The sequence below is a fragment of the Mustela nigripes genome, chromosome 6 (assembly GCF_022355385.1).
Source record: "Mustela nigripes isolate SB6536 chromosome 6, MUSNIG.SB6536, whole genome shotgun sequence".
Taxonomy (NCBI): domain Eukaryota; kingdom Metazoa; phylum Chordata; class Mammalia; order Carnivora; family Mustelidae; genus Mustela; species Mustela nigripes.
This window is the reverse complement of record NC_081562.1, coordinates 38,032,729-38,051,429: the sequence shown is the minus strand read 5'-3', so window position 1 is coordinate 38,051,429 and position 18,701 is coordinate 38,032,729. Positions and strand designations below refer to the sequence as shown.

General features: G+C 35.6%; 1 protein-coding gene and 1 non-coding gene across 2 annotated transcripts in view; both read left to right on the top strand.

Annotated features, from left to right (window-relative positions):
• Nucleotides 1–18,701, top strand: part of PTPRQ (protein tyrosine phosphatase receptor type Q) — a 193,453-nt gene that overhangs the window by 108,003 nt on the left and 66,749 nt on the right. Inside the window, exon 27 of the mRNA XM_059402405.1 lies at nucleotides 14,047–14,168. Coding sequence (XP_059258388.1) covers nucleotides 14,047–14,168 — 122 coding nt within the window. The remainder of the gene's footprint in view (nucleotides 1–14,046; nucleotides 14,169–18,701) is intronic.
• On the top strand, nucleotides 14,563–14,669 carry LOC132020996 (U6 spliceosomal RNA). The gene has a single exon (XR_009405184.1). It is a non-coding gene; the product is annotated as a U6 spliceosomal RNA (small nuclear RNA).

Genomic DNA, 18,701 nt, shown 5'->3' with positions numbered 1-18,701 from the left:
CCCTTTTTGTCTCAGAATGGAAAAGACATTTTTTTCTGAATGGTATATGCATATATATGTATACATATATGCATACATATATATCTGAATTTCATAATTGTGCAGTGAGAGAAAAGTTTTATTTATTATATTAAGACCAGGAAAGATCATCTGGGATTGTACTTGATATGAAAGACAAAAAGACACGATACATATTATTGCCAAATAAAATATACAGAGAACTAACATATAATACAAGAATAAAATAGGGGCACCTAGGTGGCTCAGTGGTTTAAAGCCTCTGCTTTCGCGTCGGGTTGTGATCCCAGGGTCTTGGGATCGAGCCCCACATCTGGCTCTCTGCTCGCAGGGAGCCTGTTTCCTCCTCTCTCTCTCTGCCTGCTTCTCTGCCTACTTGTGATCTCTGTCTGTCAAATGAATAAATGAAATCTTAAAAAAAATAATAATAAAATAAATTGGGTGGCTCAGTCAGTTAAGTGTCTTCCTTCAGCTCAGGTCATGATCCTGGGGTCCACAGATTGAGCCCCACATCGGGCTCCCTGCAAAGCTAGGAGTCTACTTCTTCCTCCTCTGTCCCTGCTCATGTGCTCTTTCTCTTTCTCTCTCAAATAAGTAAATAAAATCTTAAAAAAAAAGAATAAAATAAATTAAAATAGTCCAGCAACAAAAATATTGATAAGCAGTAATGCTTTTAAGATAAAAAATAAGTAGCATTTATTCTGAATATTAAAGATGAAAAGTATTAAAGACCTTTTACAAACATAAAAAGTAATCTGAATGAAGAATTAATATTTTGTATAGTCATTATTCAAAAAAGTGTTATGTTGTTTCATAATCTCATGTAAGAAGATAAAATGATGAAAATGAACTGTTTCTCTCAATGATAGTAAAGAATAAACAACAATATAAATTAGTACAAATCACTATTTCAAATGTATGCATTTCTAACGGCATTGAGTTGCACAGAAGCGCTTAGTAATGGAGCCTCATATCAAAGCCTGGAGATTCTAAATAAGGAGATAGAACTTGATGGCTAGTTTGATATTGACTTTTTCAAAACTCTGAATTCAAAATACAAAAATTAAATAATTCTAAAATTATTAGAATAATTTTATTACTATTAATAAATATTTATTTATTATTAATAAATAAGAATATCAAATATTAAATATTGTCTGAATAATAAGTATGTAAAACATTCTGAAATGGCTTGTAGAATAAGAAAATATGTAGTATTCTCTCTCTTTGAACTCATAAGGAAGAGTACTCAAATGAAGATTTAGGGAGCAAAGTTAGAACACGAACTGAGAATTAAATTGAGGTACTTTCTGCATTTGAATCTACCACTGTAAACTAGAGTGAAGAAAGGAAACAATATTCAGCCAACTCAAGCTAACATTTCTTTCTCCCACATACTCTGATCTAGATAATTGAAGCCAAATTGCTTTTCTCCTTAAGTCATCTGTATAATAGCCATAACTCTCCACTTCATGCTGAGTGTGTATAGATACAAACATAATCACAAAAATTACAAATGGCAGAAATATTTAACTTGAGACATTAAAGTCTTGCAGATTATTTTACTCATCTCTTTTTTTCTGATTGCCTTTATACTCAAAAGCCATTTGAGTTGTGTGTGGAGGAGGAATGTAGAATGGAAAGCTGCTAAATATCTCCATGGTGCACAATAAGTGCTTATAATGCTGAGGAAATGTACAACTTTAAAAGAGTGTGGGTGTGAAATTAGTATGGAATGAAATGAGACTCTCATAATGTGCATCTCCTATAGACCACCAGGACTGGAAGACAGCAAGAAAGGAAAATTCCTGGGGTAACACTTAGGTTGTGAAAACCACAGGATACCATACTCATGAGGAATTTTAACTACCCAAACATCTGTTAGGTTAAAAAAAAATTCAACAAAACATGCCTCATCAAAGAGGCTTCCAAGGAATGCAACTTTATGATCTAAAAAGAAAAAAAAAAAAACTAAATAAAGGACAAAATATGCCTTAACAATTTTTAAAAATAAGAAGTGATTACTGAGTTACTATGTATTCAGTTTTTTTCCTTAATTTATTTTAAATGGTATAATGCACTTATAATGTGATAAGTGCTATCTAACAAAGGTAGATGTTATCCCTTCTATAAAGAAGCGATTATATAAAGATAAGAGATGTTAGTCATAAATAAATAGGAAAATATAATCCAAGACATAAAGAAGCCCATTTGGTGGCAATGAATTTTTAGAATGGCTCTAACCTGCTGCCACTAGAGAAAATGAATATAATTTATTCTAGACAGGATGGTTGTACTTCTGTGAAATTTGTTAGATGCTATTGAAAGCCTTCTCATTCAGTTGCCTGAGACTCCCAAATGTGTAGTTCAAGAGGACATCTCTCTTCTAGGCTGTAGGTTGAGGTTACTAGCATGACTGCTTAGGTTTCCACAGACATGTCCGACCCATATTACTACTGCCCACCTCCCCCCCCACAACAGCAAACCTTGCCTGCCTGTGTTTTCACTGTTTCAGTGCACTTGTACTATTGTTCATTTAATTGTTCATGCCAGCCACCCTAGAATCGTTATTTCTAGTCGCCTCCCATCCCCCACCCCAACTCCATACGTGAGTCTTATTGAAGTTACCTTCTAAGTACTTCGTGAATTTCTTTATTTTCCTCTGTTAAACATCTCTAAATCCAGACTCTTAAAATTAATTTCTTGCATTATTACAAAAAATATCTAAGTGATCTTTCCGGTCCCATTTCCTCTATATTCCACCTGAACCCAGCTTTTGAATACACCTATCTGACCATGTTAGTGCCCTGCTTAAAATCTTTAAAGTTTCCATTTTCCTGTGGCATAAAAATCATACTTTTTAGTATGTTGTATAAGGTAGGTCATCTGTGATTCCGCTTACATTTCCCTTGGTCTTTTTTGTGCTCCAGAATCTTTGCTATTCTTTCTCACTGTCCTTTCTGTGGGTTTTATTTTTGTTTTTTGTTTTGTTTTGTTTTTTGTTTTTTGAAAACAGCTTCCTTTTCTTTATATTTCACACCAACCATCTCTTTTGTAAACCTTTCTATGAGTTCCTCTCTCCACTCCCACATCTTGAGAACTGTTTCTCAAATACTGAATATTTTGCTTTATAATTGTTTTTCTCTCCCTCGTTTGTGGTACTATGAGCTCCTTAAAAGCAGAGATGATTAGGGGTGTCTAGGTGGTGTGGTCAGCTAAGCATCAGAAACTAAAAGGTTTCAGCTCAGGTCATGATTTCAGGGTCTTGAGATCAAGCCCCATACTGGGCTCCACAAGTTGCATGGAGTCTGCTTAAGATTCTCTCTTCTTCTCCCCCTCCCACTTGTGTACTCTCTCCCCACCTCAAATAAATAAATAAATCTTTTGAAAAAGCAGAGACAACTAGGTGACCATGTCTTGTGTATGTTTCTACCTCCATGCCGACTTAGTATCTAAGATTAAATGACTATGGCATTTGGACTCGTGGAAGGCATTGGACTTAATGTGGAAGTTTATCAATGCCAAAATTCTCCATTACAAAATAATTCATACTAATTCTTTTCTTCATTTTTTTCTATAATTTGTCTTTCAAATACTTACATAGTTATAGCCAAAATTAAAATTCTCCCAGTTACTGTCCATGTTGAACATGTGTAGCTTCTTTTATTTCATGAAGCCAGTCTATTTTATATTGCTGATATTGTTTTTATTTTTCCTTGTCATTAGCATAGGAAGCATGAATTCTGCACTTAGGAAAGAATTATGCATGTAATAAATTGAGAAATATTTCAAACAATAAAGAAAAATAGTATATGCCCATTTCAGAAGCATTAACAGTATCTATATGATTAACTGAGAGAATTTACTTACTGTATTTGTATAGCAAAGTGGGATCATAATAGATTGATAGTCCATGAAGAAAACAAAAGAGAACAATGTCTAAATTTGGGCTGCTAAGTAGGATTACAAGGAAAAGATATTTGGGTGAAATCACAATTTAAAACAAAATAGTAAGCATATAAAATTAAGGAATTTAATAGAGAAGTCAACTATATATTTAACTCAGAGCTTTTGTCAAATTATTAAACAGAGTTTAAATAAAACAGAGTTTAAATAAAAATTTTTAAAATTCTATTACATAAGCACATAGAGCATGTTTCTCAGCAAAATCATTAAAAATAAAAGGATGTTATAAAGATCATCAGTTACTTTTAAAATCACTAATGTTAAGAAGGACTGGTTATCATAGGGGGAAAAATGAGAAAAAATATCTTTCCCCTAAGTGTAGCTACCTGTATTTTATCTTTCAATGATAAATAAATTCAAATGAATTCTCTCACTTTCTCATCTCAAACTTCAAATCTCATAGTGCACTGAGTTTATTTGGACTCTTCTGAGATTTTTTTTTTCTTGGTTCAAAAAGAAGTGTGATGTTAATGGCTTTATTCTTTGTTACTTTCAGATCCATTTTCTTCTGCATTACTAAGGAAGTGGGGAGAACTCTGATTTGATTATGGAAAACTCTCAAATCTGAAAAGACCATATAATTGCTATACCTGGTAGTCTGGGGCACTTTTTGGTTGGAACCAACAATTGAACTGAGAGCCCTTTGCTGGGTTGTTAAAAATAATGACAATAGCTAAGCTTATCAAGTGTTATATGCTGATTCTATTCTAAGAACTTTACACACATTGATTCATTCATGAACCTCATTTATTTCTAGGGTAGAGTCTTTGATCTTAGATCTGAAATAGGACTTGGGCAAAGCCTCCTGGTGATATGAAAGTACCACAAAAAAAGAAGCAGAGAGGGACACCCAGGTGGCTCAGTCAGTTAGGCATCTGCCTTCAGCTCAGGCCATGATCCCAAGGTCCTAGGATCAAGTCCCTCATACGGCTCCCTCCTCAGTGGAGAGTCTGCTTCTCCCTCTGCTTTTGTCCCTCCCCCTGCTCCTTCTCTCTCTCTCCCTTTCTTTTTCTCTCTCTCTCCCTCAGTCACTCTTGCTCTTTCAAATAAATAAAATCTTAAAAAAAAAAAAAAGAAGCAGAGAGGTGCTAAGTGGGATTACAAAGAGAAGCTATCCTGTTAAAAAGTAATTTAAAGGAAATACTAGTATTTAAAATTAAACTGTTTGCTGAAGCATCCAATTCAATATTTAGTGTCAAAAAAGCTTTTGCCAAACCTTAAGGAAGTTTTCCAGAATATAAATAAAAATACTTTGAAATTCCATTTGCATGAACAAATGCAATGTCTTTTATAGCAAAAGCAATAAGAACCAAACAGTTAAAAGAAATTTTAAGGATAATCACTATGTGATATTATTAACTTCAACAACTGGGACTAAAACAGACCTGGAGATATTAGACAAGCTTCTAGTATATAATCCCACCATCTCCATTCCCAAATAGTTTGGACGGGACTTATATTCAAAACTACACTTTCAGTTTCTTTTCTCTTTGCTGATACAACTGATCGTTATCTTACCCACATATAATGACTGGAAGGATGAAATAGGGACATTTATCTTGGTCCCAATACTCCACTGTGGTGATGGCCTCATCTGATCTGCTCATGGCCCTATCTGTATTATTCCAGATGGTTCCTTCACAGAATTTCTGTATTCTTATGGAACACAAGGGCCTATTATTACTGTGGGAACTTTGGGAATGGGAAGGAGTGACAGTAGGGAGAAGCCTTGCTTTAATTTATCCAGAATTAAAATAAATGGAAGGTAGGAGGAGACCAGTCTATGGAGTATGTATCGGCTGGATGCACATTTCCGTGTTTATCACCACCAGCTCCCAAGCCCTTCTCCACTGCTTCCCTAGCTCTCACAGAAGCAGTAATTTAATCCCTGCCCAGGCTTCTGATTCCGTTACATCTGGGGTGTGACTTCAGAATTTGCTTTTCGAACAACTTCCCAGGTAATTATTGATACTGCTTGTATGGAAATCCCATTTTGAGAACCACAGTCGTAGGAAGTTATTTTATAAACCTGATGGTCTAGAAAAAGAAGCATCATATGATCCTAAAAGCAATAGTACTAATATTAAAATATTTTAATTCTTACCTGGCATGGTTAGTGTTGGAAATGATAGTTTTTTGTATTTTGAATTTTTTTCAATGTAAGCCAGACTGAAATGACTCAAAAAATTACTCATTACACATCACAGAAAATGGTCATTCAGTGAGGTCTAAGACTATAAGCATCCATGAATCATTCTCAATACGCATCAAACAGTCTGATTAAACACATTCTTGGGCTTATGGTATTTGCCTTTGTGATGCCATCTTGGTGTTAGAAAATCTAACTATAAAACAAAATTAAGGTCCTATAGAATGCTAGGAACTATTTTATACCCCAACCATATTGTCCTGTACTAGGCAGTGAGATCACTACCTTTAGGGCTTTAGGGAAGCATTCAGCCCTAGGGAAGGATAGCCGATTAGTGTAGTGCTGTAACCAATACGGTGTGTCCTGGGATGCTCTTGAATTATTTAAAATTCAAGGAATCTACTCAAACCACCCAACCAATTAGATTTCCTCTGGTCTTGAGAGACAAGTAAAACTTAAAGCTAATTCTTCCAGGTGTGCTGAATCAAAGCCAACTCACAGTCCTAGGAGCTAATACTTGTATAAGTTGAGAAAGAATGGAGTCCCTCATGTAGTAGCTAGGAATGTGGTAGTCTACTCTACCAAATCCTGAAACCAAAATACCCTAAAAGATAGGCCCTTGAAATAAGCTTTAAGCTCAACTTAAATCCAAATAGATATACAGGCAATTTAAATACCATGTGTGCAGAGCTCAAGATTTTCTGTGTTGTGAGTTGTTGTCAAGTCATTTATTTATTTATGTTTATTCTTTGAGGAACATCGCAATTGTGTGGTGCACTAAAAAACTCAGTATTTTCTACATTTTTCATCATTATTTTTGTGGGGATCTGCAGAAGGCAAAGTTAATAATAAGTCTTTGAATGTGCTTATTTTGAAAGTATAGTATTAGACACACCAAAATATATGGTTCTTAATCAAACTGGCATAGCCTAGGGGGCCTTAAAGCTCTTATACGTATGAGGCAAAATGATGGTCTATCCAGACTCACCTTTCAGCTAACACACTTAGCATGGGGACACAGATGGATGGGAAAGATGACCCTGACCCACATAAGACCCACATTCCTGTGCAAGGATAGAAGCATGATAATCAGGAAATGATGGTTGTTAGTTACAGAAAATGCATTATTGTGAAAACCAGGGGAAAAGTGCTTATGAGAGGAAGTGATTGGATTATGGGGAATGAGAGAATAAAGATAGATCATTCCTACTGAGTAAATTGCTGTGATTTATAAGAGAAAGGGTATAGTGATATCTTGGCCCATTACTGACTAGATTCATTTCACAAACAATCCTAAATCAGAATGTGACAGTTTATGGGGAGACAAACAAAGTCTCCCAAAGATGCTTATACGTTACTAAGCTTTTAAACTGGCATATTTTCATCTCCCCACTTCTTTAGTGCTTTAAGCTTCCTTGGTTTTGCTGATTGGCATTTGTAATTTTAATTTTGCATTTTCCTTTATATGACTTTAGTAATAGTTTACTACACATTGGAATAAAAGAGAAAAAAATACTCATATACCTTATTATGTATTTTTGGAATTTTGAGAATTTCCAAAAGAATATTACCTAAAAGAAATTTGAAAATATCATATGCTTTAAAGTACACTATAATGTTTGGGACAATATTAAAATAATTGATACAGTTTTCTAATAGACAAGCATTTTGGTATTCTATGTATTTCTCTTAAATTATCTGTGAACTAAATGATTATCTTTAATTGTTTTATACAGATAAAATAAGAATCAATTAAATGCATATTATATATTCTTATATTAGTTTAGTAATGTGTGTGTTTACTTTTTTTAATATAGATTTAGGGGTTCTGATATCATTATATTCTAATTCTTCAAGAATATAGATTGATACGCTACCTTCTAAGAGAAATTTTCACAATGGATTCAACACAAGAAACCTTGTATAAAGAAAGCAATTTTATCAGATTGATTAAAAGTGCAAATGTTGTTTAGAGTGTTTCTTAAAAAAGAAAAAGTCTTTGAGAAAAGTTCAAGAAATGGCATTAAAGCACAGCTCAGCAAGGGGCTAAATACCTTGTCTTTTTTAAAATAATGATTGATTAGTGTACAGAACTGAAAATATTTAGTAGTCCAATTGGTTAGTGTCTGCCATGAATGATCTTTAAATGTCACTTTTCTCTCAACTCTGCTTGGGGTAGCAGACACTCCCTGATGAGGGCTTGATTACTAGTATTTAAGGAATGATTGCAGAGTTGACATTTTCCTATGAAAGATAAGAGTTGGAAGCAAGGCTTCATACTGCTTTCTGAAATGGCCTACAGACATACTTGCAAAATTGGCCAAGGTTTCCCTTGGGAAATGGTTTTGGATTGGCCTTCACTTGAGACCCGAAAGACCCAAACTATAGAGCAGAAGAGACATAGACATATTTCCTTGGGAATATTTCCAAAGACAGGTGACCATCAACATAGTCACAGAAAAATTTCATCAACTTTCTTAGTCACAGAAAATTATCAGTAAACCATCTGTGATATTTGTTAGTAATGTACCATCTTGCTTTTCTGCTACAAGAGTTTGGTTTAAAAGTTAGTCCAACAGCCATTGAATTGGTATACTTTATAGAGGTGTATGAATTAGATTCTGCAGGTAATATTTCCTCTTTGGATCTAATTAAGTTTGGCCTATCTTTCTGGTATGTGTTAGACATCGAATGTCAAAATCTTTAGAGGCCCCTTTAGGCCCCATAGTGAAAATACACTATGGCATTTTCTTTTTACCCATGACAGCAGTTCTTACAAAGTCCCTAACACTGACCTTAAAGGCCCTACACAAACTGGCTCCCATTTCCTCTCTTACTCTCATTATTGCCTGGCTTTAGCCTCACTGGAGTCCTTGTTATTCCTAAAAATAGACCAGGCAAAATCCTGCCTCAGGGCCTTTGCATTAGCCAGAGTCTTGTCTTTGACACTCTTCCTTCAAACATTCTCTTGCTCCTTTACCTCCTTCAAAGCTTTGTTTTAATGTCACCTGCTTATAGAGGTATGCCCTGACTGCCATATTTAAAATAGTAATTCTCATCAGCACCCCCATTCTTACTATCCTGTTTCATTTTTTTGTCATGGTTTATATCACTTCCTAACATCATATGTAATTTACTTACATATTAGTATTAACTGACCTAAATTTTTATGTTATATATTATTTATCTCCCTCCACTAAAATAGAGGTTCTATGATCGTTATCTCTTGCATTTTCTTCTCTACCACCAGACTTCAAAAATGCCCATCGTGTATTAGGTGTTCAATAAATAGTTGTTGAGTGAAGAAGAGAAGTTACATTCTAGAAACTCTATATAGATAGGTCTATAACTACATCTATCACTTCTGTAGTTTTTGTGTCTTCCCAGTATCGGGTACACAGAAGGTATTCAGTCAATATTTGCTGGTTGGATAAACATATAAATTTCATCTAAAAGCCAGCAGAACATTTGGATATAACTAAAGAGAAAGGGAGCCTCAAATATTTTCTTTAAAGTGGTATACTTTAAATTTGCGGCCTGTCAGAAAATTGTTCCTTTCCACAATGGTTCTTACAGAGCTAGAAGGCCAGTTTTGCAAAAGGATTAATTAATGTTAAATAACAAAAACATTATTAATTAATTAGTAGATGTCTTAATAAATTTGCACTTAACTGCAGCCCATCCCTATTTATAGAGTCAAAGGCAGCAGAAGATAGGCCACTACAGACCATCTTACTGTTTTCAAAGCAGATTTCTCTATGAGGAAAAGTGTGTGGTTATGATCAGTAATGGTGTACCTGGTCCTGAAGCCTGTCCTCTCTTCATGTAACATTCTGAATAGAGAGATTCAGGGATGCTCTTTGTTATTTTGCTGCTTGTTAAGGTGGGCTTAACATTTCTAAGGAACATCCTTTCCAGTTTGGAAAGGAAAAAGGATTGCCACTCTTGAATATGAAGTGCATTATTCTGCTGGGCATCCAAAGGCAATTGATTATGCGACTGGCAGATCTCTCATAGCTCTCATTTGTTATATGTAATTATCTAATGAATTGTGCTATAATTTGAGACACTTCATAAATCTAGGATCATAAAATTAGAAGTAATAAAGACTGAAGATGTTAGGATATGCAGGTGTGTTTAAGTGCTGGGATTCCATGATCTCTCCATATTAGCTACCAAAGAAATCATGTATCCAATTTTGTCATCATTATTAGTGCTTCTTAGCTCATCAGACTTCTGAATCCTGAAGCATCCTCTCTCCACTGTCTCTCCAGGATGCCTTCCTGGGCCATACAGACTAGATCTCTGAGTTAGTGTGCAGAGTGTTGCACAAGGGTCAGAAATGGTATGTGTCGGAAAGATACGTTTGGTACCTCAAAGGCATTTTCCCACAGAAATTTCCTTTTATATGATTGTTAGAGTCCTCTATTGTTACATCTGAATATTGTGTAAAAATATTTTAATGCTACTATTAAAATACATTTTTATGGACTGAGTTGCGTACCTAAATTCCACACATAATATCTCTCATGGAAACATACTCTAAGTGCCAATAACATATTCATAGTTTAAAAATTATCACTACTATTAACATTTTATCTTTTTTTTATGTTCTGTTAGTCACCGTATGGTACAACATTAGTTTTTGCTGTAGTGTTCCATGATTCATTGTTTGCTTATAATAGCCAGTGCTCCATGCAGTACGTGCCCTCCTTAATACCCATCACCATCATCATTAGCCATCAGGGAAATTCAAATCAAAACCACATTGAGATACCACCTTATATCAGTTAGAATGGCAAAAATTGACAAGGCAAGAAACAACAAATGTTGGAGAGGTTGTGGAGAAAGGGGGACCCTCTTACATTGTTGGTGGAAATGCAAGCTGGTACAGCCATTTCAGAAAACAGTGTGGAGGATCCTCAAAAAAGTTAAAAATAGAGCTGCCTTATGATCCAGCAATTGCACTACTGGGTATTTACCTCAAAGATACAGATGTAGTGAAAAGAAGGGCCCTGTGCATTCCAATGTTCATAGCAGCAATGTCCATGCTGTTAACATTTTAAATAACTATCTAGTACTGAAATAATCCTTTGGGTCTCTTCAGAGGATGCGACTCACTTGAACCAGATATGCTTGCTGTATTTGTGCTACCTTGATTTGTAAGGAATTATCTGAAATTTTTAAAAAATTCTTTTCTATCCTGGCCCTATCTTCCTAACTCTAGGCTTATCTTTCAAATTATCAGGTAGGCATTCTCAATTCTTAGAAGTATCTCAGACTCAGTGAGTACTAATCCAAAATGATTATCTCCTTCCAAAGTTTTATCCCTACTTAAACCAGTATCTGCTCCTGAATATACTGTTGGTATGAATTCTATCAACATTCTCCTGGTACTAACACTAGCTTTTAGCTTTTGCTCCATCCTCTATGTCAGTTTTTACCCACATGTAATCAGCCTCAAGTTTGTTTGTTTGTTTTTCATTTAAATTTTCTTTTTTTTTTTTAAAGATTTTATTTATTTATCAGAGAGAGAGAGGGGGAGAGAGCGAGCACAGGCAGACAGAATGGCAGGCAGAGGCAGAGGGAGAAGCAGGCTCCCTACCGAGCAAGGAGCCCGATGTGGGACTCGATCCCAAGAAGCTGGGATCATGACCTGAGCCGAAGGCAGCTGCTTAACCAACTGAGCCACCCAGGCGTCCCTCATTTAAATTTTCTAAATGACTCTAGGATTCATCTCCTCCCATCTATACCCAGTGTCACTAATCTAGTTTAGGATCTCATCCTATCTTATTTGGCTTTTTGGAAATAGCCTCCCTGGACCCAATGCTTCAGAGCAACTACCTATTGTATAACTACTAAAGTTTTCTTCCTAAATCATTAGAAAAATATTCCTTTTTCAAAAACCTTCGGTGGCATTCTATTATTTAAAGAATGAGCTACGGGACGCCTGGGTGGCTCAGTCATTAAGTTCTGCCTTCAGCTCAGATCATGATCCCAGGGATGGAGCCCCACATTGGGCTCCCTGCTGAGTGGGGGGCCTGCTTCTCCCTCTGCCGCTCCCCCTGCTTGTGTTCCCTCTCTCACTCTCTGTCAAATAAATAAATAAAATTAAAAAAAAAAAAGAATGAGCTTCAAACGCTTTAACATAATAACCTTAGTGTCCAAAAGACCATCTGAGGCTTGTTCCTTACCATATGAACACGGGTCTGTCTGTGATACCTGTATTCCTTGAATTTAGGGATTCTGAATCTTTTTTTGCATCATGAATTCCTTTGCCAGTCTGAGGAAGTGTGTGAACTCCTTCCTAGGACAATATTTTTGAATGTATAAAATAATAAACATAAGATTACCAAGGAAAACACTTCTACAGTGATAAAATTCTGTCTGTCTGGGGACCCTGCTGTTTATGTCTTTGTGTCTATGCTTGTGATCCTCTTAGCAAAGAAGTGCCCCTAAAACTACTCCTCTGATTATTGAAATCCTTCTCATCTTTCAAAGCTTATTCGATTCCCATCTCCTCTGAGCAACTTTACCTAAACTCCCCGCTCCATCTGTATTCAGCACTCTGCCCTTGGCCCACTCACAGTTGATTCTTTGTATTTCTGATTTGTCTTGATCTTAACTTAGCCTTTTGTTATAACATATTGTATTAATTGACAATGATGGGCTGAACAGTAGACTAATTGGCCACTTTCACACGTTTTGAATACACAATTCTTTTAAAACACTATGTGACTCTTAATCTCACAAAACAAACTGAGGGTTGCTGGGGGGAGGGGGTTTGGGAGAAGGGGGGGGGGATTATGGACATTGGGGAGGGTATGTGCTTTGGTGAGTGCTGTGAAGTGTGTAAACCTGGTGATTCACAGACCTGTACCCCTGGGGATAAAAATATATGTTTATAAAAAATAAAAAAATTAAAAAAAAAAAACACTATGAACTATACATATAAGGAGGAAACCAAGGTCCAGAAATTTTGTTTGACTGAGCTAGTACAATTTATAAGAATAAATTATTTGTGGAAAGGACTATTTTACTAATCTTTTTCTTTATACCTTCTCAGGATTCGTGGGACAATATTTGTTTGATAATATTTGCTTACATGGATTTAAAAATTAGAAAAACTGGAAAATTCTTATCTCCCAGTATTTAATGCCCCTGAAATTGACTAGGGGCCATAGGAGGACAGAGATATGAATAGCAGTGTCCCTAGTTCAATATATATCAAATCAACAGTGACTAAATCCTTCTTAACATACTAAAAACTCTTCTAGTTCATAACAGTTTCACAAATTGAAAATTTACGGAAGGGTTTTTAGCAGACAGTTCCCTAAAATATTATCTCTTGTTTTGCACTCTTGATAAAAAAAAAAGTAATAAAAATAGGACAAATTAAAGAATTTATGTGGAGTCATAATGAATTCAGGAAAAATTTACATTTGTGATAATATCAGTTGTAAACCTATTTCCTATGTTACTCCCTTGGTGAAAACAATAAAAGCAACTCAATTTTAGACATAATTCCCTTGTTCCAGTTCCACTTTTTTTGTAGTCAAACATGTTTCTGCAGGTCTTCCTAAAACAACATTATTAGGCAATCTATTTTTAAATAAAAGCATTTATTCAAAAAGATTTGCAATAGTAATGTTTTCATTTCAAAATATTATTTTGAGTTTAAAAATCATATGTTTATGATCATTAATATGTCGTGTGAAAGTTTCTTATATATAGTAATTGTTTTGAAAGGAATTACATCTTTCAATTTGCCAGTGCCTTTAGTATGCATAAACTATAAATTGATGTATAATTAATTCATTATCACTATATTTTTCTCATGGCCTTTTCTATTATTATCTTGCAGCAAAGACTAACTCAGTAGTCCCAGGGTAATTGATTTTCAATTTTCACAGCTCCAGATGGTCCTCCTGAAAGTGTGCATGTAATAGCAACATCCCCTTTTAGCATCAACATCAGCTGGAGTGAACCTGCTACCATCACTGGACCAACATTTTATCTGGTTGATGTCAAATCGGTAAGGTGTGTCTTACCTTCTGCAAAAGACAGTATAGAGAGTGATTAAGGATACACATTTTGGAACCAGACTATTGGAATTTTAATCCTAGCTCTGTTAGTCCTTGGGCAACTTACTTAACTTGTATGTGTTTCAGTATCTACATCTATAAAGTAAAGATCAAGAATAGTGCTCAGGGTACAGAGATCTTGTGAAGACTAAATTAGAAAATAATGCATAAAGTACTTTAAACATTGCCTGAGTTGAGGGTCAGTGAATGTATATAAGGCCTAATAAATGTTTAAGTAAAGTATTATAAGCACGATTATCATATTTATCCCCAGGTTTTAGATAACGTATGTAAACAGGTGGTTAAACTGATAATAATACACTGATTTAAAATACAGTGGAAAAAGTACTTACTTCAGCAGCATATATGCTAAAATTGGAAGGACAAAGAGCAGATTAGCATGGGCCCTGAACAAAGATGACATGCAAATTCATGAAACATTCCTTATTTTAAAACAATAATAATAATAATGATAAAAATACAGTGAAAAAAAAAACTCAGAATATGAAAGGTGAAGGGAGAAGACATTAGGGGAAATAGCTCCCCAAAGAGGTAACATCAGAGCTTAATGCAAAAAACACCTGAAGCAGGCCATGAGGAAGAAATGGTACTAACAGTGTGAAAATTAAGATTCATTCATGAAGAAGTGAGCAGTTCAGGAATCCGTGGTCAAAGCATTCAAGAAACGTGCTGAGAGAAACTAGATTAGGAAGGCAGACTGTACAACGGTTAATGGAATGTGGGTTTCATGATAAACCCGGTGGAGTATCAATTGAGGAATTAAAGCAGTGCTGGGATATAGATTTCTATTTTATAGGATCAGCTTGGCTGCACTGCAGAGGACAGAGCAGTCCTAGTGCAAAATCCCACCAGGGGACGATAAGGACAGAGGAAATGTATTGAGGGAAGGGAATGGAAAATCATTTATACCTACAGGATTTGGTGAAAAAAAATTTTGGTGGATGGTGAGTGAAAGGAATAATTGAGGATGACTTCAAGATACAGAATTTGGAAAAGTGTGAAGAGAAAGAGAATTGTAAAGGAAAGGAATGAATTCAGTACTAGATGTACTGAGTTTGAGATACCCAGGAGTCCCAGATGAAGATACTCCCTTAGCACTATTATATCTAGATCTGGAGCTCAGGAGAGGAAATCTGAATTTGCAAATCTGGGAAGTGTTGGTATCCAGATGGTAGTTGCAATGATAGGAAGGGATGAGATGAAATACAGGACATGTCACATAAGGACCTCTTCTGTTAAGAACTAACCTGAGGATTGAATCCTGGGGAATCCAGACATTTGAAGAAGAGGCCACTGAAGTCACCAGCCTAGGAGCCATCCAGACAGAAGGAAACCCAGGTGTGAGAGTCAAGCCTTTCACCTAACAGGTGCTCACCAATGGAAATAATGCAGTGTAAGCTAGGATTAGGATCGGAAAAAGCTCGTGAGGGCCCTGCTTGGGTTTTACTGGGCCTGATGACTACTCTCTTCTCGTGACATCTCATACACTCTAATTTACAGTAGATTTTCCTCCCCCTTCCGTGCTTTCTCTACCTACCTTTTGTCTAATGTTTATAGTTTTATTGTGTCTTTGTGTTATTTCTAAAATGGAAGTGCCTCTCTCTCAAAAGACCTGTCATGATTAAAAGAAAATTTAAGGGATTATTGTTGCATTTGGACTCCCACTCAGTCTTCTGTTTATGTTCCTTTTTAGAGCATATTTGTGAAGACTTAGTTCACAATTAGCCAAAAGTAATCAACACGCATGACAAGCACTCTGGGAATATGTATTAAAAGCAAATTATAAAATGAGAACGCTCTGTTCTGTCAAAAGACACCTTATTAATGAAAACAGTTCTCTCTTGAAATTTGATCATATTTAAAGGAAGGGAAAATAATTTTTTTTTTAAAAAGTGGTTTATAACCTCACTCTCTTAGTATTCTTTAAAGATATTAAAAATGAGCGAGGGAAAGAGAAGGATGATTAACATGGTAATTGTTTACTTTCTATCAGTAGCCTCTCCTCTAATATTTTGCTGTAAATATATTATCTTCATTTTGCATAAAGGGGGGTTGAAGCACAGAGATGATGGCTTCTCAAATGGTTGAGACCTGACTACACCCAGCAGACAGTAGTGTGATAGGAGAAAGGAAAAACCACCAAGTAGAAAATAAAATGTGCCAAGTTGTAGTATATGACCATCTAAACCTTTTGGGTCAAAGATAACAAGAATTCAAAGAGATTGTAGCACTTCTCAGTTACCCCAGGGTTCTTGGAACTAGGCTGTCATGGTTTTAAATGTTCTAGGTGCTGGATACCTGGAACAAGTCTGATATGGACATTGTCTTTATGGAGCTTATCTGTAGCTCATTTCATGGATACATAATTATCTGTCTTCAAAAATCATTGGCTCCTAGGCCAGGGAAGAACACATATCATTGAATTTAAGACTTACGCTGTATCCTTTGCCAAATACTAGTCACAGGGTCATAAAACTCTCTTCCTAAAAGGCTCAAGCAAAACTTGATAGTCTTAAAGATATATGGGCAGAGGTATCATCCTGGATGATACTATCATAAATTCATGCATTTCTGTGGTCCCTTGTTTGTTGTTCCCTTTGTTGGTTTTGTTTGTTTTGTTTGTTTGTTTGTTTTCAAAATAACAACTATTTATCATTTCTGCTCACCAAAATAAGGATGCAGAACTTAGGTAGCTCACACTGTAGTGGGAGACACCAAAATGCAAACAGCTAATCATAGAATGTGAGCTAAATGGTTTTTTTGGACCATAAACTAGCAAAGTAATTAAAGTTCCTGTTATGAGTGGTGTACAATACATAGGAGACTTCACAGAGGAGGTTATATTGGTTATGGGACTTGAGGAATGAATTGAGGTGTGCCAGGTGGGGAAGGGGGCAAATGGGGTAGGAAAAGGAAAGAAAATAGAATCAAAGTCTAACGGCTGACATTGCCTATAAAACTACCGTACTGAAAAAATAATGGGGCACATTTCATAATAATAATAGATGATCAAATAAAATATGAGCAAACAAGCTTGGAATTGGTAAAAGGGAAATAATGAATCCAAAAGATCTGAGGTTTCAGTCCTGGGTAAGCGAACAAATAATGATTAACAATAACAATGACAGAGTAGGTTTAGTGAAGAATATAAATGAATTTTGGTACATTCTGTATTTGAAGACCCAATATTCTTTTTGGATTTTATTATATATGTTTTTTAAGACATAGTAGAACACTGGCATATTATGTCACTTTTTATTACTCAATATTTGGTATATCCTATTTTAATGGAAGACATTGAAATAATTTAATTTTACTTTATAAGATCAGGCCCAGTGTAGTAGTGTAGAGAGTTCTGAATTCTTGAAAGACTTGGGAGCAAATTCTATTTGAGCTACGAAATAACTGTGGAATGTTGAGGAATTCACCAACTCTATAAAATCAGAATTCATATAGTTATGGTGGTCAGTCAAGTAAGATAAACTTCAGTCAGCCGGGCAGAGCCATGGTGATTTGAAGACTCATGCCCCGTTATAGGAGTCAACTGTCACTCATCTCTAGGTAATTCTTGCCGAGCATGAACATAAACATAATCCTTTTTTTTTTTAAGATTTTATTTATTTATTTGAAAGAGAGAGACAGAGTGAGAGAGAACATGAGAGGGGAGGTCAGAGGGAGAAGCAGACTTCCCATGGAGCTGGGAGCCTGATGCCGGACTTGATTCCAGGACTCCAGGACCATGACCTGAGTCAAAGACTCAACTGACTGAGCCACCCAGGTGTCCCAATATAAGGGTAGTCTTAAGGAAAATTTTAAAAGCTAGATTTTTAAGGGATGTTTAAATGCTGAAAGCTAACTGAATCACACTCACTTCCTACCAGTGAGTACATGCACTTGATCAATAGTATTCCTATGCTGATTTGGTTTTCTGCCACTTTACAGAAAGGAGGCAACTGCCTTCAGTGCTCTAAGGTGGGAACAATCCATTTGACTTCGCAATGCTTACGTTATTGGTCAGCCTTTTACTGTGTTTCTCATAGCAACATCTTCTTTAAGTTAAAAAAGCTCTTAGAAAAGGGCATTTGAAGAATATTTTGAACAAAAGATCTTCCAAAGTTTCAAGGGAGGGTCAAGTTGAGAAGAACTTAGTAGTGTGAACAGTGTACACAATCTGGTTTTAAGTGTTTCGATTTGGATACCTGAGAGTAGCATGCATTGTAGGATTTCAAATTTTCTGTTGTTCATCTTTGGAAAATCCCTTCTTTGTATTGCTAGAAACTTTAGCTATGTTTAATACCTGCAATGAATAGGCCAGACTCTGCATCAAAGGCAAAGGCAGACGATGTTTGAATACACTATATGACTATATTTAATACACCTAAGGATACTCATTTTTGCTCATCTAATACTTATAACATCCACGATTGTCTCCTCATCCAGTGCCATGCTTAGTGCTAGATGGG